This window comes from Anarrhichthys ocellatus, unplaced genomic scaffold (genome assembly GCF_004355925.1).
Source record: "Anarrhichthys ocellatus isolate YVR2014 unplaced genomic scaffold, GSC_Weel_1.0 scaffold4, whole genome shotgun sequence".
NCBI lineage: Eukaryota > Metazoa > Chordata > Actinopteri > Perciformes > Anarhichadidae > Anarrhichthys > Anarrhichthys ocellatus.
Genome location: NW_022280034.1, coordinates 13,071,648 through 13,088,085, shown reverse-complemented (window position 1 = coordinate 13,088,085; position 16,438 = coordinate 13,071,648). Strand labels below are relative to the sequence as shown.

Here is a 16,438-nt window from a genome sequence, read left to right as displayed (position 1 = left end):
TTATGAATACAATCATTTTCAAAACAATATTTGGTGTCAAATTGCTGATTTCTTATTTAGCCCCTTTATAGGCGCAGTAATGAACAACGAGTGGGTCAGTGTTGTGAAATGAGGGGTCAGTAATGTACATTATCACTTACATGTTGTTAAGATGTCCCTCCGATCACAACTAGCCAATAGAGACGTGTTTTACATCTTTCAGCATCCCACCGAGATTCAGCACAACAGCAAAAATAAGTCGTTGATTTGCAAACAAAGCTTTTTTTAATGGCAAACAAAACGTTTTGGATAGCCTCTCAATGTATTTGTATTCTTTCATTCATTCTTGATATAGCCTCTTATAACCAACCATAGACTGGTGGAGTCTCAAATTGCGTAGTACATGCACAAGGAAACAATGGATTCACACACCGGACATGATGTGGAACACAAAAGATGCAACAAGGGAATACTTTCGATAACTATGACATTGTCAACGGTCTTTTTTTGGTCTGCTGAATTGAAACATTACGACAATCGCCTCAGCCGATGGTTTGTTTGGTAACGCTGTTAACGGATACAGGAGTTGTTCCTCTTGTGTTGACATTTTGAGAATAGCTCAGAATTCACTCAAAATACGGTTCACTTTATAGTTTAGCTCCACTTTGGTTTGCAAACTCCTGAGAATGCTGTGCAGGCAGAAAACCTGAAACAAAGCTGCAGTTTGGTGTTAATAAGTGTGTTTGCCACTCTGAGTGACCAGCTTAAATTAGGAGTCATTTTATTCAGTGTCAATACCAAAACATGCTTCCTAAGGCAAGTGTAACAGACTTTGGCACTTCCTATCAAGGCAACTAAAACATCATTCAAGTTTTTAGGACCACCTCCAGTCAGCCAGTCATCTCTTTTCCTCAGTTGTGGACAGTTCTTGCGCTGCTAGGGCATTTTCTTTTAATGCTGTTTTCTCTCTTTCTCAAATCAGAGGTCAGGCTTGTCAAAAGTACTGCAGACCAGTAAGTATAATATACTTATTAATGCCAAAGTTTGTCATCATGCATGAGGAACCTGATTGGTCTGTTGAGGGTCTGTACTGTTTGGTTTGAATGCTCTCTCTGACCAGAGAAACAATCCGCTTTACTCGTGTAATATATAACATGAATTAACATGAAAAGTTGTTAATTAGGGTTTACACTGCGCTACATTGACTACATATACTTGCAACAAAGAGATAATATTGATAATATGTTGTCAAAGTTAAAATGATAGATTTAGTGATATCGTTATATCATACATCGACTTGTTACTGTCATCCGCTGACAATATGATGAAGATCTTTGTTTTTCAGTATTTTATATTTAAGCAATTGTTAATTTTCTGGTCTAACTGCCGTTTCAGAGGCCTCTGGAGAAAGCACAGTACACATTCAAACAGTACTGCTGAACTCTAGTCCCAATGTGACTTGAGTTTATTTTCTCTGATCATCTTTTAAAGTTTGATATCTCCTATAAATTATTAAAGACAAGGGAGGGCCGAGCACTGGAGCAGAGTAAGAAAACATGAGGCGCAGGCCTTCACAAAAGAATATACAGACATCGAAGAATTACAACACACCAAAATGGGAAAGAGAAGTGTGTATAGGCATGAATTCTAACCGAAAGAATCTGTGGCATGTTGAAAACCAAAAGGCGGCCAAAGGTAGTAAATTCATTTGGACAGTGGTAAACCAGCAGAGTGACAAATATACCCCAGGCAAAGAATCGCCCTTACACTTAAAGTCAAAATTGCATGTTTAACACTTGAGTGAATCCTGCCTCCTCCTCCTGCCCCGACAACTCTGTCCCACACACACACATGCACACCAACTACCCCCCCCAACCCCTCTCATTTACATGTGTCCCAGTTTTCCAGCCAGTACGGAGCTCATGTCAGCTAGCAGCTCCTTTCTGATGCGGTCCTCCCTCCTCTGCAGCTCGTGGACGAAATGTCCCCTGTTCATCTCCGTCACCCGCCCCAACAGCTGCCTGCGCATCACGCTCTTTGCCTCTGGGGGGCAGTCTGGCCCGTTGTCCACCAGCTCTGGCTTCTGGTCGCATAGAGACAGAGCCCTCTCCAGACCCTCTCCGGAGTCCCTCACATCCAGCTTCTGATCTACCGTACGCCTTCGACCCAGGCGGTCTACGTGGGTGAGTACTGGTATGATGTGCGTCGCGACCCCGTCTCCAAACAGCTCAAGGGTGGATTGGATGGCCTGCGTCAGATCCTGGTCGATCCCCGTGCTGGAGCCCCCAGCTGGTATCACCAGCAGGAAGGCGTGTGGTCCAGGACTGGAAAGCTGAAGGCTCCTCAGAGCTTCTCTGGCTCTCTTGTTGTTCCCCAATGACGGCCCCAAAAGATCTGGGGTGTCGATCACTATAACCTCTCTCCCACCCATGACTGTCCATCTCTTGGTGCTCTCCATCAGGGGACCCATGGGTGCCGTTTTCTCACTGTTGCCCAACAAAGAATCGGCCAGGGAGTTCCGTCCTCCACCCGTGGGCCCCAGGAGGATCAGCCTCAGGCCTGGTTTGTTGGCGCTGCTGGTCCGATCATTCTGTGACTCCAGTGCTCCATCTCCAGATGATCCTGCAGAGGCGACAGGTTTTCATTCGATAAACGATAAAAGCTGAGATTCTCAGCCAAACTGGGTCTGAGTGAGCAGGTTTTATGTTTCAAATATCTCACATTCAACAGAACAAACAAGAAACAGTAGAAAAATCCTCAAAATGCTAAATTAAAGGTGAACTGACCTGTGATGACAGCAACCAGCCACTTGAACTTGGAGGAAGATGCTGATGGAGGAGCACATTGTAAGGCAGTTGCTTAAGTATAGGCCTAAAACAATTATGCAGGTCTATCACTTAAATAGCTGAACCATGCAGATACTAGATTGCTCTCTTGTGTCTGCTGAATTTCCGAGTCTCTTCCTCAGACTACCCAAACATACCCGCTCCAATTTTAAACTTCCCCTGACCTGTTTACCTACACTTAAAAAGCACTCAATGAAGAGTACACAATGTCAAAAAGAAACACTCACTTCCGACAAACCGCCAAATTCGAGACAGCCATTTACACAGGCTCTGGATTCCTGAGACGCGAGACATAAATAGAAAAGTTAGCACATGACTTTAGGTGACATGTGACACATTCTTTTTTCTTTTTTTTTTTGAACCTGTGGGTCAGAAATGAGGGATGTACATGTCGTACCACGAAGGGTTCCCACTAGGCGGCCCACCCAGCTCCAAAGAGCTGACAGACCTGAGGCAGAACGCACATTAATTATCTGGTGTTTTTATGTCACATCGTACACAAACATGACTGTGAGGGGGAGGACAAAGTGACCTCTGACCTCTGATACATAACTCACCAGTTAGGGAGCAGAACAGACGAATTGGCCATCGGATCAGAGCCGGGAGTGCTGCAGGGAAAACAGACTGCTATCAGTATCAGTGTTACAGCAGGGGGTCATCATTGATTCATTGTTGGTTTTGGTCTTCTGTCTCCTGCTGACCATGTGACAAATATAGAGTATCACCTGCTTTATCCTTTAGAGATGTTTGTTTTTCATCATTTAAAGAATGTGCCCAGCAGGCCTGATGCAAATCGGTATACTGTTAGTTGATGTTTGTCACTAAAAATGGAGGGAGGTTAGGGTCACCCAGGAGGACCCACAAGTCCTGGCTGAGCCCCTGACATCAAAACAATTTGTGCTTTCTTGTTTCCAGACTCACTATCTCTGGGGAGGACAGGTCAATCAATCTGAGGAACCTGCTGGCTTGTATGTGAGGGGGAGCTTGTGAAATGAATGTGATGTTGTGTGTCAGCGAGTGACTGACTCTGCGAGAATCTGTAGAGGAGATACCCCACCACAGTAAAAGCTCCCATCTGGGCACCGTTGCTGCTCATCCACCAGCCTAAACAAGAGAGGGGGAGGGAGGAAGGCATTAGTATTGCAATGTTGCACACAATGTGTCATGGGGTTTACCTTTCACCCAAGTGGAAAATCCAGGATGAAATACTTGTCATAACTGCAAAAGTTAGGCGCTCTTGATTTCTTATATTTATTTTGAAAAACTATCCCAGAAGTCAACATTTCTTTACTGCTACCTTGACGCTATAGAGTACATACAACCACGCAACCATGAAGACACAATATTACAATGAGATTAAAATAAGTTCATTAACTGAGTAATGGACAGTTCATTAAGTGTCTGTTTAAAATGTACTTTCATAGAATGGAAGTTAAGATACAAATAACACTATTTACTCTGTGAAGCAGCGCAGACATCTATGTCTTTTAAAAGCATGCTTGATGATTTTCTAAATGTCCGTCTCACCTGTAACAGCATCCTCAGAGTTGTCACATTGACACTCCATTTCTGTGCAGTTAACAGACTTCCAGTCCGTGTCAAGGTAGCGAGAATATGTGATGGCACTTCTGCCCAGGACTGTCAGTATAAAAGCACTAAAAGATTAACTCAACACCCGGGTTAACAAACGCAATCATACAACCGGGAACAATATCAGGATTAAAATCTATTACTACAGCAAAAGTAAAGAGCCTCAATATCATTTCAAAATCAACCTAGGAAAGGCTCTGTAGTCGGTTGTATGTTAACATGTAGCAGAGTTTCAAGACAGGGTAAACCAAAACAGAAAACCTACACAGGAAAACTGCACATAAACAATATAATGTAGTTTAAATGTCTATTTAAACCCACAGCAATTGCAAAATGTCACTAAAACTCCATTACATGTGGCGTAGTCAGATAATCCTCCCCAGGAATGCCATCTACAGTCAGTCTGTCAAAACCTGATGCAACTCACTAGGTCAAAGTTTTCTTCCCGCTCAGGCCCGCCCTCAAGAGCAGCACTGCTCTTATTGTACTGAGCCATGTTCAGGTATGTTGATGTATTTCTTTGGATGGACACACCTTTTTCTTCTAACAAGAAGAACCGGAACGTGTACAGCGTACTGACTCACGTACTTAATGAAATAAAACAAACTAGATGCAGGGCTGTAAAAGGCTTTTTGTTTTATTAACGAAAATGCAAGATTATCAACAATTGTCAACATTAATAACAGTATTGTTATGATTATGCTTATTGTCCAGTGAATTCCAAATGTACACAAGACTTTTTTTTATAATGTAACTCACATCAACCATTTGAGTGGTCTTGATCACAAAAAACTACTGTTTTTTTACATTTAAACATTATTCATGTAATGTGCGACTGACAAACACGAGCAAAAACCCGACAGGATGCTTTTTTTATGGACACAGTATCCCAGTCTTACCCAAATTTCACAGGCCACACAGTTAATTCAAAACTTGTTTCCTGCTTTTAAGTAGATCATTACATTTGGTTCTTTCAAAGTGGCTGAAGACATTTCTACATCTGGAATCAAGTGCAACAACAGATCAACACTGATCTGAACAAGCTTGCCCGCTCATGAAGGCACGGTGAGTTGTATATTTAACTCCTCATTGGCCCAGCTGGGCAGTCAGAGCATCTATCAGCTCCTGCTTCTTGGTCCCGGTGGTGCGAACCCCAAACCGCTTACAGGCCTCCTTCAACACGGGCACGGTCAGCTTTACCAGGGTGCCGTTCTGCACGTGGACCCGCAGCTCGTCTTCTGGCACCTCCACTTTGGGCTTCTTCTCAGCTCCGCCTCCGGTATCAGCTGCTGGTTCAATCATGGAGAAAGCACTCAGTCGACACAGTGACGTATTTCAAAATCCTCTGTCCTGATCAATAAACTTGACCAAAGTCTATACTGTGTGTAAGGGCAGAACAATTCAAACGTGTGATACCAACAAAGATACAGTAAAATCTTTTTTGCTCAGCTAATTACTGTCATGACTCCAGCTCTGACCTGGTTTGCGTTTGGCAGCTGGTTTGCTCTCAGGGTTGTAGTCGGCGGGGTAGACCAGATCTTTAAACTCCTGAACCAGAGGACCCAGACGGTCGTTCATCTGCTCCACCTTTGGCACTGAGACCGAGCAAAAAAAGAGAGAAGGACAGGTATAGGTTAGTCAAAGGAATGAGGAGTCGTTGTACCAGCCACAAGGAGTTTGTCTGCAACTTACTGATCAGGTCCTCTATGTCCTCTGGAGCCACCATATCCAGAGCCAAGGCCTCCAGGTTCCTGTACTGCTGCTGGATGACTGGATTCTCAAAAGCATCACTCCTGCATTCCATTACAAAGAATGAAAACATGTAGCAGAAAGAAACCAGTTAAAAATGACCTTGTTACATCTACAACACACACCAAAGACACCCTTGTTTATTTCTTCCAAACCATTTTTCAGCATCTCCAAACTAAGATCTCTGTAAAGTAGTGAACGCGTGTAGCTACCTGTATTTGAAGCGGAGCTTGGAGATGATCTCCTTCATCTTGTCCACCTGTCTCTGTGAGGCTGTTGGGTACTGGGGAGGATCCAGAGTCCGCACGTCGTCGGCGTATGGCAGATAGATGACATTGAAACCTGATACAGGAGAGATGACATGCTGCCATCAGGCTTCTCCACTACAATGACCTGTAACGTACAGTAGTTGTCTATCTTGCTTTCACTGTTAGCAAAAGGAGCTAAAGTTTGTTAGCCTCCTTTGCTGAGCGCAGCAGTTCATCACCTGGAGGTGAAATCTGTACTTTCCCCTCGTCGACCTCCTCTTTCTGAGGCACCAGGGCAACAAACCGAGGAGGGTAGTTCCGGCGAGCGACGCAGCGGCACAGTGCGAACACGTTCCTCTCGCTACACTTTGTCAGCAAGGCAGAGATCAGACATGCGCTGCCTGAGGTGGGAAACACAGGATACATTAGAGCTCGGCAAACAGGGAGGATGCTGTAAGACACTCAATACTAAGGCTTTAATATGGCTTCATAGTAGTTTTGAAGTAAGTCAGACACAGACAGACAAGCATTGGTACCTTTCACCTCGTCCTCCTCAGGGTAGAGGAAGACAGCAGGGCGGATGTGGTGGTGACATTTGAGCCTCTCCATCGGTTTGAATCCGATCAGAAACATTCCAGGATCTTCAAACTTCTTGATGGCGTCCACCTCGTCCTTCTCCATCACTATCTGTTTCTTACCGTACACCTATAGCAAGGAACAAACAAGAAACAACAAAAAAAAAACACTGATAATCACTGAAATTTATGGTGGTCAGCAACTAAATTCAGCTAAATTTGAGTTTGAGCAGATACACTCTTCTGTTCAGATGTTTTAATTTTACCGGTTGGCTAATATAAAACCTGACTTAAAGTGTATGGTATATGTGACAATCTAAGCAGTTTTATGAAACAACCAATCCACAATGAGCATACATTGAGTGTGCTCTTACCTGTGATTTCTTTATCTCACTGGGCAGCAGCAGGCTGCCAGTCTGAGTGTGGAAGGTCCGGGTTTTGCTGCGGACCGGCTCGTTGGTTTCCCTGTAAAGTCTGATGGCAGCTGGTTTCCGAGCTGTCACAGCAGTTGAATATATTCCCACAGCTACATTTATGCCCTCACCAAGAGACAGGTTTAACCTAAAGATGGCAGAGAGGGATGGATGGTGCGAGGAACAGGAGAGAAGTAGGTGTTGAAAAGACACAAAGATGAACCATAAAGAACAAAGAAAGCAAATACATGTGAATGCAAAAGCAAAAAGAAGTGACGAGACTGCACTCTGTCTGGAAATGGAAATGTGTTAATTTTCTCTACCTGGCCATGGCTCTCTTCTTCTGCTCCTTGGCCCGCACCCTCTTCTGGAGGTCCTCCAGTTTGTCACAAGGCTTCAGCTGCAGCCCCAAATCGCTCTCATCCTCAGGTGGACTTATAATGTCGCGAAAGAAGGGCGCCACATCGAAGCCGCCCGGTTTCATCAGATGCATCAAATCAATGATGACACCTATGAGAGAAGGGATAAGTCTCAGGAGGCCATGACATACAGGCTGAACAGAAAAGTTCCTAAAGGCAGCTCTGAGCTTTAATCCAAAACAGTATTATTACAGATTTCATGAAAGAGGAGCAGCTTTTTTGCTGAAGACCTACCGGTCTCTTTGAGGTCACCAGCCTTTGTGCGAGCCTGCCGGTCTTTCACACTGTCGCCCCCATGTGGTTCATCCCTGCAGGTGAAGATCATGAGCCGCTTGTGTGAGAGACGCAGCTTGATGTCACTGTAGAGGTTGGAGCAGCACCACAGGGCGTCTCCTAATGACGTCTCCCCGCTGCCCATGGTCTCTGCTGCTAGTTGGGCACCTTTCCCCCCCCGCAGAGCGTCCACGTCCTGCACTCGCTTTGCACCTGCGGAAAAAATAAGAGAGCAGAATGATGAGGAAAAACAGAATGAATGGGGATGTAAGAAAGACATGTTTAGCAATTTGTGGAGTCACCAATACTGCTTTCCTCCCAAACTGATCCAGTGGAACTCAGGGTTCATACACATTTCGACCAATGAATTTCCATGACTTTTCCATGACTTTAAACCAAATTTCCATGACCAAACATTTTATGAAATCTCGGTGTATACATGAAAAAGTGAGAAAATGTAGTATTTAAACTGACAATGAGAATTCCAAAGCATACAGTCTACCTTAAATGACACAAACGAATGAGAGCCAATAGTTTGATTAAAAGAATAAACATTTATAAATATACTCTGGTTGACACTGACACATCAATAAGAGCTTTAGTAGGTAGTAGCATCCAGCTAGTGCACATATTGCTTTCCCTTTTGTAGTGCAAATTTTTCATTGAACCCTGTTACTGTATGGCTTCATATTAACTTCCACTGTTACTGTACAGCTGTTATAATTGTAGCCTATCTTCTATTTGCAATTAATATGCATTCAATCCAGTTCAATTATTTAAATTTAAATGATAATCTACTCTGGTTGAGGTACCTTATCAAGAGTAAAATAATAGCTGTGATTAGCAACCCACTGAAATGAAGGTACAGGCACCTTAACCCTCTCATTACTTCAGGGTTCTTGAGAGCAACGTGGGACTGTTGGGACTGTTAGCACACTGGCTGTGGTCATTACAGTGAACGGTGTGCACAGAGTGATGAGAGGACATGTGAGTCCTTGTTGCTGTACTTTATCTCCTTGGAGCAGAGGCTGCATTCAGCATACCCTGCCTTGTCAATGTATTTAAAACACTGACAGCAGGAAGCTGTACTGCTCTCCCTTCATGTCTGTTTAGACCTCCACCTTTATCCAGGCCCAGCTCCTTCACATCTCAGCCCTGCGTCAAGCTGCGCTACGCAAACAGACTCCTCTTCATTAAGCTCTTTGACCTCATCATCTCATCAGTATCTGGGCCTCATGTTTCATGGTAATGAAAGTTATTCTGACCACGAAATCATCCTCATTCTACTTCGAGTTAAAAAAAACAACCTGCAACCAGATGCGCCGGTGTTCTGGTTTAACGTTAATGAGCTGCATGTTTCATCACGTTACATTTTTTCCTTCAAAATTGCGATAATGACGAACGTTAACAGTCGACAAAGTTCCGCATGCAGTGGACGTTAACTTAACCCAGCAAGTCTGAACGGTAACAGAACATAACGGAACTTAAACTTTAACGGAGGGAAATGAAGACGCTGTAGACATCTGAACGCTGATTGGCCAAGACTCGACACGTCAAAGATGTTCTATTGCGAAGATCACAACATCACCTTTTCTCCTCGTCTCACTCCAATCTGAGAAACGCCGGCTGGCAACTCAGCGTAAATGAACGACATGAAAATATGAATATAACACATTTCCCTGACTTTTCCAAAACTTTTGGGATTACATTTTTTTCAAGCACTTTTCCAGGCCTGGAAAACCATTTAAACATTCCATGACTTTTCCAGGTTTTCCATGACCGTACGAACCCTGGGAACTGCAACGCTGCACTGGTATTTTGTATTGCTCTTGTGTTTGTGTGAAATAACATGTGATAACAATAACAAGTTTGTGTTTGCAGCAAAACAACAGCAATTCAGATTTGGTGTAATCATGTGTCAGAAAGTGCAGCGTCTCACCGGGTTCATCTAGGTCGTGGTACACGTAGACATGCTTGAATGAGTTCCTGGGATTTTTGCTCTGCTCTGTGCCGTAGAAAACCAACGCCATCAGATCCCTGTAACTGCTAATGATCTTACTGGCGTACACACTGCGCACAACCTACAAGGACAGAGCACAGACACTTGCACACTGACATATCTCAAGGCATATCTCAGAATAAAAACAACCAACGAGGCATATAATACCGATATATTCAGTAGTTGTTCTTTTGTTTTTAGTCAAAATAATTGTATATTAAAAAAAATTGATGATTTACTCCTAAAAGTGCCATTCCAACTACACAGTCTCAACCTTTACACACTTATTGAGATAATTCCAACACATTTACATCAATTCCAACAAAAACACAGAGAAGAAAAAGAAAAGAAAGAAAGCTGGCTATCTTACCTGCATGGTCATGTCAAAGTTTGAGGGCTGTCCATCTTCTCCTTTGATGAACATTTCCTTGGAGGCATCAACCAAGAAGACCAAACTGTCTCTCCCTGTGATCTTGTAATCTCCTAACAAAGACAGGCAGACAGATTTGAGACAGTGTCTTACTTGTTGGTATCAAATGCTATCTGATAAATTGTGTGTTAGATTACAAATCAATAACTATGTAGCTCATAACACTAAACTGCATGGCATGCAAGTATGATCAAATAAAAGTTGTCATATACAGTTCTTTAATTGGAGAAATGCAAAGTAAACATAAAAAGGGGGAGGAGAAATCTAGCAGAGAGGAATAATCAACAAATCTGACTGTTCGATGGCAGTTTACAGTCTTTCATTTCACCTCCAGATTGCTCTCCTTCCTCTTGCTCATCCTCGTCATCTTCATTCCGGTAGTTTGCGTTCCACTCTGCCATCTGTGCTCTCTCTCCTTATCTCCTGGTCCTGTCACAGGATTCAGCAGTTCAATAACACAACAGGAAATAAACTGTGCTCCATCAAAATTTACAACGAATACGTAACGTTACGCCTACAACTTCTTAAACAAATAAAAATGTGGTGCTAATTTAACCAGACAACAATAACTATGCGAAGGAAAACGCGAATCATGTATTGGGTTTAGTTAAGATATTATTAATATCATAGTTAATGTTATCAACTTCATCCAGGCAACGTTGGCTAGCTTAGCTTGTAGTTAGCCAATGTTCGCTTCATTAGTATTTTGGGTTCGCTTAGTTAACGAATATATATTTCTAATGATGCACACACATTATAAGGAGTAAACACATTAAAACGATAAACTGAAAATATATAAAGTAATTGTATGAGCATACAGTCAATCGCCGTACTTTGCTTCTCTCTGCCCACAAGTCCAGACTAGTTTCAATGGCTGGCGCGTTCAAGTACGTGCACGAGCACGCTAAAAAGCGTACGGAACAGCTCGTCGTCTATTGGACTCTTGTCTGTCAATTTAAGATATTGACCAATCCTAGTGAAGTAGGCGGGACTTTGTTTGCAGCGCTGCTTGACACCGGAAGTAATGCCGGCTTCGCCATGCGAAAGCACTTTGTTTGACAGTCATGTTATTGTTTACAGTTAGACAGTGACACAGCACTAGCTGTCAGCACCTGGCAACTTTGGCCTGTTATTAGGAGATTTATATTTGCTACAACATTATTATTTTTCATGTGAAATAGCTTGTAGCATATATTTATATCCATAACAGTTCCACAATAAACTTTTTATTTAAGTTTTGTTCAGTAGTTAAGCTAGCCAGCCAACTCTCGGTGGATCTTTGTACTTGGTTAGCTGCATTTTGAAGCACTCCCTTTGTGCCGTCATGGACCAAACCGACTCCTACCCAGTGAAACTGTACATTTACGACATGTCCAGAGGCATGGCCCGACAGCTGAGTCCTCTCATGCTAGGTGAGTTTTCGACGAGCTACCTGTTGCTTGGCGTCATGAAAGCCGTAGACGGTATAACCTGGCCGGCGAGAGAAACCAGGAGAGAGCGGGGATGCTACTCAGGCCTAAGCTATGACTTTATTTTCTGCCAAGCACTAAGATTGGAATAAGTCCATTCTGATTTAATCCTGTTTTTTTAATCATCACAGGGAGACAGCTTGACGGGGTATGGTAAGTAGACTTGTTTTGTAGAAGTTCTCACTAAAGATCCTGTGAACTGTGGTTAATTACTTTCATTGGCTTGGTTTTATGGGAACATGGTGTTTTGGTATCTTACAGGCACACTGCTATTGTAGTCCATGGAAAGGAGTTCTTCTTTGTGGGAGAAGGCGTCAACAATTGTCCACCGGTAAGAATCAGCATCATCATTTTCTCAAGTACAAATACTTAGAAAGTAATGGATCAAGAAGTGCTTGAAAAAGGCATACTGAAGTGTGTATGTGTGTTGCATCCTAGGGTGGCACTCCCTTAGGTAATCCTGGCTCCATAGTGGACCTGGGTTCCACTGAGGTGCCTGCAGATATATTTATGGAGTACCTGTTTTCACTGGCAGAGTCCTCATACAGGTACGGGCTCAGGCTCATCACACAGATTTACATCCCAGTGGGACCATCCCGGAGGTCAGATAGAGTAACGGTTGCCACAAAATTACTGTGACTAGTAATTAACACGTTTTACCTGCATAGTTCGGATGTAGCCTACAATTAATTTTTTTCAGAAGGTATTTCAATACAGTATGAGACGTCCTCATCTTACTCCAAATTATTAAATCAACAATTTACAAGTGAAAAAAACAAACAATTGTGAGGCAAATGCATTGCTGCTGCGCTAACTCCTCAATAAATATAACCATGTCATCACCTGGAAGTTGCTCCTGGTTTTAGCAAGAACTACGGGCCATAATTCACATTTTAATTTGTAATTTACATGTAAAGATATGTGTCAGTGGTTCATTTTGTGTTGTGCTTAAACCCTCGACCACTAGATGGTAGTGTTGTAATCTATCAGCCATTTGACTCTTCCATTCTAATGTAACAACGTAAACTGAGACAGGAAGTAGCGTAAGGCGCAGTATATTGAATTCTATCCCCTGTATCATGATACGTATTGTATCCCCACATTCTTGCCAATGCACAGCCCTCATTTCAATTCTCACACTTCTCAGTTCCTCCTGTTATCTCTCTGTCAAAATGTGGCTATCTTGTCTTTTCCTGCTACTCACCCGCCCTGATCTCCACCCTGTTCGGCCTCTCTCTCTTAAATGAATGTCTCTTCTCTCTCTCCTTTTTTTTTTTTTCTCTGGGTGCACAGCGGTGACAAGTACAACTTGTTTGAGCACAACTGCAACACCTTCAGCAATGAGGTGGCTCAGTTCCTCACGGGGAAAAAGATCCCGTCGTACATTACAGACCTTCCATCTGAAGTTCTATCCACGTGAGTCAATAATCACCGGTGCTCTTCTTATTTTCTGTATTTGTAGTTAAACTGAATCTGTGCTTATGCTGATGTTGTCACAATAATAGAAATTATGAATTTGTAATGTAGTGTGTGAGAATGTCAAACGTCTACAATATATACAGGTGTGAGTCTCTTTCTCAGAAGTACATAATTTGTTTAATTGACTTGTTGTTTTGCACCAATGTTTCCTGATTTTTCCTTTTTGTAGAAGAGCTAGAGTGAAAGTGAAAGTATAGTCGAGGCAAGTTTGAAACTAGAATAGGAAAATCGTTAATTGCATTACATCACCCCAAATAAAGCCTGAAATGCACTGAACATCCCAGATTGATGATGTCATGTGTGAGAAGCTGTGGTGGTGGATATTTCCTCTGAGGAGGTGACACTGACATTATTGCATTATCGCAATATTGATATTACAGAGCAATCACTTGCAATAGTAGTGAAGTAAAATTAAAATTGTAGTTATTGTGACACTGACTTCTGTGTGTTATTTGTCTACTTCTCTCTCTTGCTGTGTGTGATATTCTCAGTTGAAAGACTCTGGTCTTGTGTGTTTACTTCCCCCTTCCCCTTGTCTAGCTCACATACTGTGATTTGTTCAGACTTTCTTGAGGCCCTTCTGATTCCTGTGTAACAGTACTGTCTGCTGTGTTTCCTCTTCAGGCCTTTTGGCCAGGCTCTCCGTCCGTTACTGGATTCCATCGTCATAAATCCTGGAGGCAACAACATAACTGGACAGCGATAGACGGGGCTGTGCACATTAAAGAAAACTACTTTCACATCAGGGTTTGGGTGATAGTGGGACACTCACCAACAGCCAACACCCTGATCACATATCTGCCTGTGGGTGACAGGTTGATCTTTTGCTATAAGTCACTTTTAACCACTCATCATTTGTCTTCTCTGTTCATGTTCTGTATGTTCTGTATGTTCTACACATCAGAGTTTTGAAGGTGTGCCAGCGACTGGGGGCCAAAAAGAGTGTATTTCCTCTCTGGATGAGAAATTTGGTGCAGTTACAAGTTTATGTGTGTTCATAAAGTGAGAGTACTTCCCCTGGTCTAACCAAATCATTACCTTCCAGTACTTAAAGGGATAGTTTGGGTGTTTTTGAAGTGGGGTTGTATGACGTATTTATCCCTAGTCAGTGTATTAACTAGTAGTGTACACTGACTGTATAATTACCTCACACAACGCCACTTCACAACACCCAAAGTATCGCTGTAAATTGTTATTTGATAGGCTAAATTCACTGGTAATCTTGAGATGCTTTTTAAATCTACATCTTCATCCTATAAGGTGCTTTATTATGAAGTGTGGTACAATCGGATGACCAGTACAGAAATTGATTGACATGTACAGAATTAGATATTAGAAGATGACGATAATAATGAGTAATTTTAGCCTCCTAAAGCTATACAGTTCAATAGAAATAACTTTTAGTCATATTTGCTCAAACTGTCACTATATCCTGACAGTAGTGCATGAGACGGATAAGCTGTGAAAAACCATCAGGTTCCTCTGCCTCCTCTTAGGGCCCCTAATGGTATTTGTGAGATACCATCGCGCCTGAAGAAAAACAACCAATCGGAGCCAAGCAGTCCCTAACGCGGTGTCAATCACTGCTCGCAAAGCTCGGGGACTCTGATCAAACTGTCAAACTAGGAAAGCTGATCAAGATTCTGGTACTGTAGTGCCTGTTTCTCGCATCAAATGTTTTCCTCCACAGTTTATTTGTCTCGTGTATTACTGTCAGGATATAGTGACAAATCTAGCAAATATGACAAAAAGTTATCAAACTTTATCAGCTGTAGCTTTAAAAAGATAACAGCACTTGGTATTTAACCAGCTCCTACCTAACCAGCACCACACCAGTAAAGCCTGACTAATCCTATCCTCATCTTCTCACCTGACTTGTGACCATATGAATGACTTGGAAATGTGATTTGAGTGTAATGCCTCTTAAAAGGTGCAACGTTTCCCCCTCGTAACTTCACCGTCTTTTTTCCGGGCCTGTATCAAAATACACATAATACTACCTGCACTCCTTATATTTCCTCTTTTAACATGTTATTGTCTGTTTTGATTTTTCTTGTCTGTGGTCATTAATATGTCAGGACTGCACTCCAGGAGCAGGGCCACAGTAAGTCATCGTTAAAAGGAAGGAAACCACTCTCAGTAGAACAGTTCTGCTGTCCTGTCTTTATATTCAGTGTTTGAGAATACAGTTTGAACGAATCGAATGTGTTTAGTGTGTGTAACCTCTGATATGCCTGCTTCAGTCAGGAACATCTAATGACCACAGAGCATAGGATTGTGTTTTTTTTGTTTTTTTAAAACGGGACCAATCACTTGTACTTCTTTCAGTTGCATCACTTGCCCAGACAGATTCTAAATCCAGCAATTGTGCCTGATAGCACTGAATGTTAATGTTTTGCATGATTTGTATTTACAGGGCTACACTAGGCATAATAAATGATATGTACAGCCATTTACCTGCATTATTGCGGGGCCATTAATCCCTCGAAGTAAAACAAATTCCATAAGTGTCATTATTCTCATTTCCGTTTCCTTGGAATTATTATTTGTTGTATTAAATATATATATGAAATACATATATTTTAAGCTATTGCTATTACACTGTGTTAATAATGCTTAAAGGGTGTTAAAAAGTATTCAATTGTCTCATGTCATTTTACATCTACAAGGTCTGTTAAGTCTATAATTGACTGTAAAAGGTCTTAACTTTTATTAAAATATTTATTCTGAAGAACAGCCCGTCACTGTTCTCATTTTAACAAATGAATGCAAAGGATGAGAATATTTCAGGACTAATAAGTAGAAATGCTTTGGGTTCATGTAGTTTCAGGAAGGGCCACAGGGTGGCACTAGAGGCGCACCGCAGCGGTGGCAGCTTTCGTTAGTGCCTTGATGCATCAATCTGTCTACGTTGGAAGACTTTACGGGTGAATTGGTGGTTACTAGGACATGTTTGTGATTGTTGCTGC

At 42.3% G+C, this 16,438-nt stretch overlaps 3 protein-coding genes across 5 annotated transcripts; 1 reads left to right on the top strand and 2 right to left on the bottom strand.

The window, feature by feature from the left end:
* Positions 1 to 255: 255 nt before the first annotated feature.
* On the bottom strand, positions 256 to 4,821 carry LOC116381660 (GTPase IMAP family member 4-like). The gene is made up of 8 exons (XM_031843972.1): positions 4,770 to 4,821; positions 4,353 to 4,463; positions 3,852 to 3,929; positions 3,383 to 3,433; positions 3,223 to 3,273; positions 3,053 to 3,103; positions 2,766 to 2,807; positions 256 to 2,601 (listed from the first exon to the last, which is right to left on the bottom strand). Exons 2-8 carry the CDS (start codon positions 4,390 to 4,392, stop codon positions 1,865 to 1,867), a joined length of 1,050 nt encoding a protein of 349 aa, XP_031699832.1. The 5' UTR covers positions 4,393 to 4,463; positions 4,770 to 4,821; the 3' UTR covers positions 256 to 1,864.
* Positions 4,822 to 5,034: 213 nt separating this feature from the next.
* xrcc6 (X-ray repair complementing defective repair in Chinese hamster cells 6) lies at positions 5,035 to 11,401 on the bottom strand. 3 transcript variants are annotated; one of them, XM_031843969.1, is made up of 13 exons: positions 11,340 to 11,401; positions 10,850 to 10,950; positions 10,462 to 10,574; positions 10,032 to 10,173; positions 8,054 to 8,305; positions 7,724 to 7,910; positions 7,362 to 7,548; positions 6,949 to 7,117; positions 6,652 to 6,813; positions 6,377 to 6,506; positions 6,108 to 6,208; positions 5,894 to 6,010; positions 5,035 to 5,704 (listed from the first exon to the last, which is right to left on the bottom strand). In XM_031843969.1, the coding sequence occupies exons 2-13, from the start codon at positions 10,920 to 10,922 to the stop codon at positions 5,502 to 5,504; spliced, it is 1,836 nt and encodes a 611-aa protein (XP_031699829.1). In that variant the 5' UTR covers positions 10,923 to 10,950; positions 11,340 to 11,401; the 3' UTR covers positions 5,035 to 5,501. The 3 variants fall into 3 exon arrangements, with proteins under 3 accessions (XP_031699829.1, XP_031699831.1, XP_031699830.1); XM_031843971.1 differs by having other exon boundaries at positions 5,035 to 5,701; XM_031843970.1 differs by having other exon boundaries at positions 11,355 to 11,366.
* Positions 11,402 to 11,564: 163 nt separating this feature from the next.
* On the top strand, positions 11,565 to 16,105 carry desi1b (desumoylating isopeptidase 1b). The gene is made up of 6 exons (XM_031843995.1): positions 11,565 to 11,933; positions 12,122 to 12,143; positions 12,252 to 12,321; positions 12,429 to 12,538; positions 13,284 to 13,406; positions 14,094 to 16,105. The coding sequence occupies exons 1-6, from the start codon at positions 11,846 to 11,848 to the stop codon at positions 14,173 to 14,175; spliced, it is 495 nt and encodes a 164-aa protein (XP_031699855.1). The 5' UTR covers positions 11,565 to 11,845; the 3' UTR covers positions 14,176 to 16,105.
* Positions 16,106 to 16,438: the final 333 nt, after the last annotated feature.

Excerpts from the sequence above, each read along its gene's own strand:
- desi1b (XM_031843995.1), top strand. The coding sequence starts at position 11,846 with ATGGACCAAACCGACTCCTACCCAGTGAAACTGTACATTTACGACATG. Across the intron at positions 12,322-12,428 it reads GCGTCAACAATTGTCCACCG|GGTGGCACTCCCTTAGGTAA; the intron begins GTAAGAATCAGC and ends GTTGCATCCTAG. Across the intron at positions 12,539-13,283 it reads CTGGCAGAGTCCTCATACAG|CGGTGACAAGTACAACTTGT; the intron begins GTACGGGCTCAG and ends CTGGGTGCACAG.
- xrcc6 (XM_031843969.1), bottom strand. The coding sequence starts at position 10,922 with ATGGCAGAGTGGAACGCAAACTACCGGAATGAAGATGACGAGGATGAG. Across the intron at positions 8,306-10,031 it reads CCACGACCTAGATGAACCCG|GTGCAAAGCGAGTGCAGGAC; the intron begins GTGAGACGCTGC and ends TTTTTTCCGCAG. Across the intron at positions 6,209-6,376 it reads AAGCTCCGCTTCAAATACAG|GAGTGATGCTTTTGAGAATC; the intron begins GTAGCTACACGC and ends AATGGAATGCAG.
- LOC116381660 (XM_031843972.1), bottom strand. The coding sequence starts at position 4,392 with ATGGAGTGTCAATGTGACAACTCTGAGGATGCTGTTACAG. Across the intron at positions 3,930-4,352 it reads CTCTGAGGATGCTGTTACAG|GCTGGTGGATGAGCAGCAAC; the intron begins GTGAGACGGACA and ends TCTCTTGTTTAG. Across the intron at positions 2,602-2,765 it reads GCTGGTTGCTGTCATCACAG|GATCATCTGGAGATGGAGCA; the intron begins GTCAGTTCACCT and ends TCGCCTCTGCAG.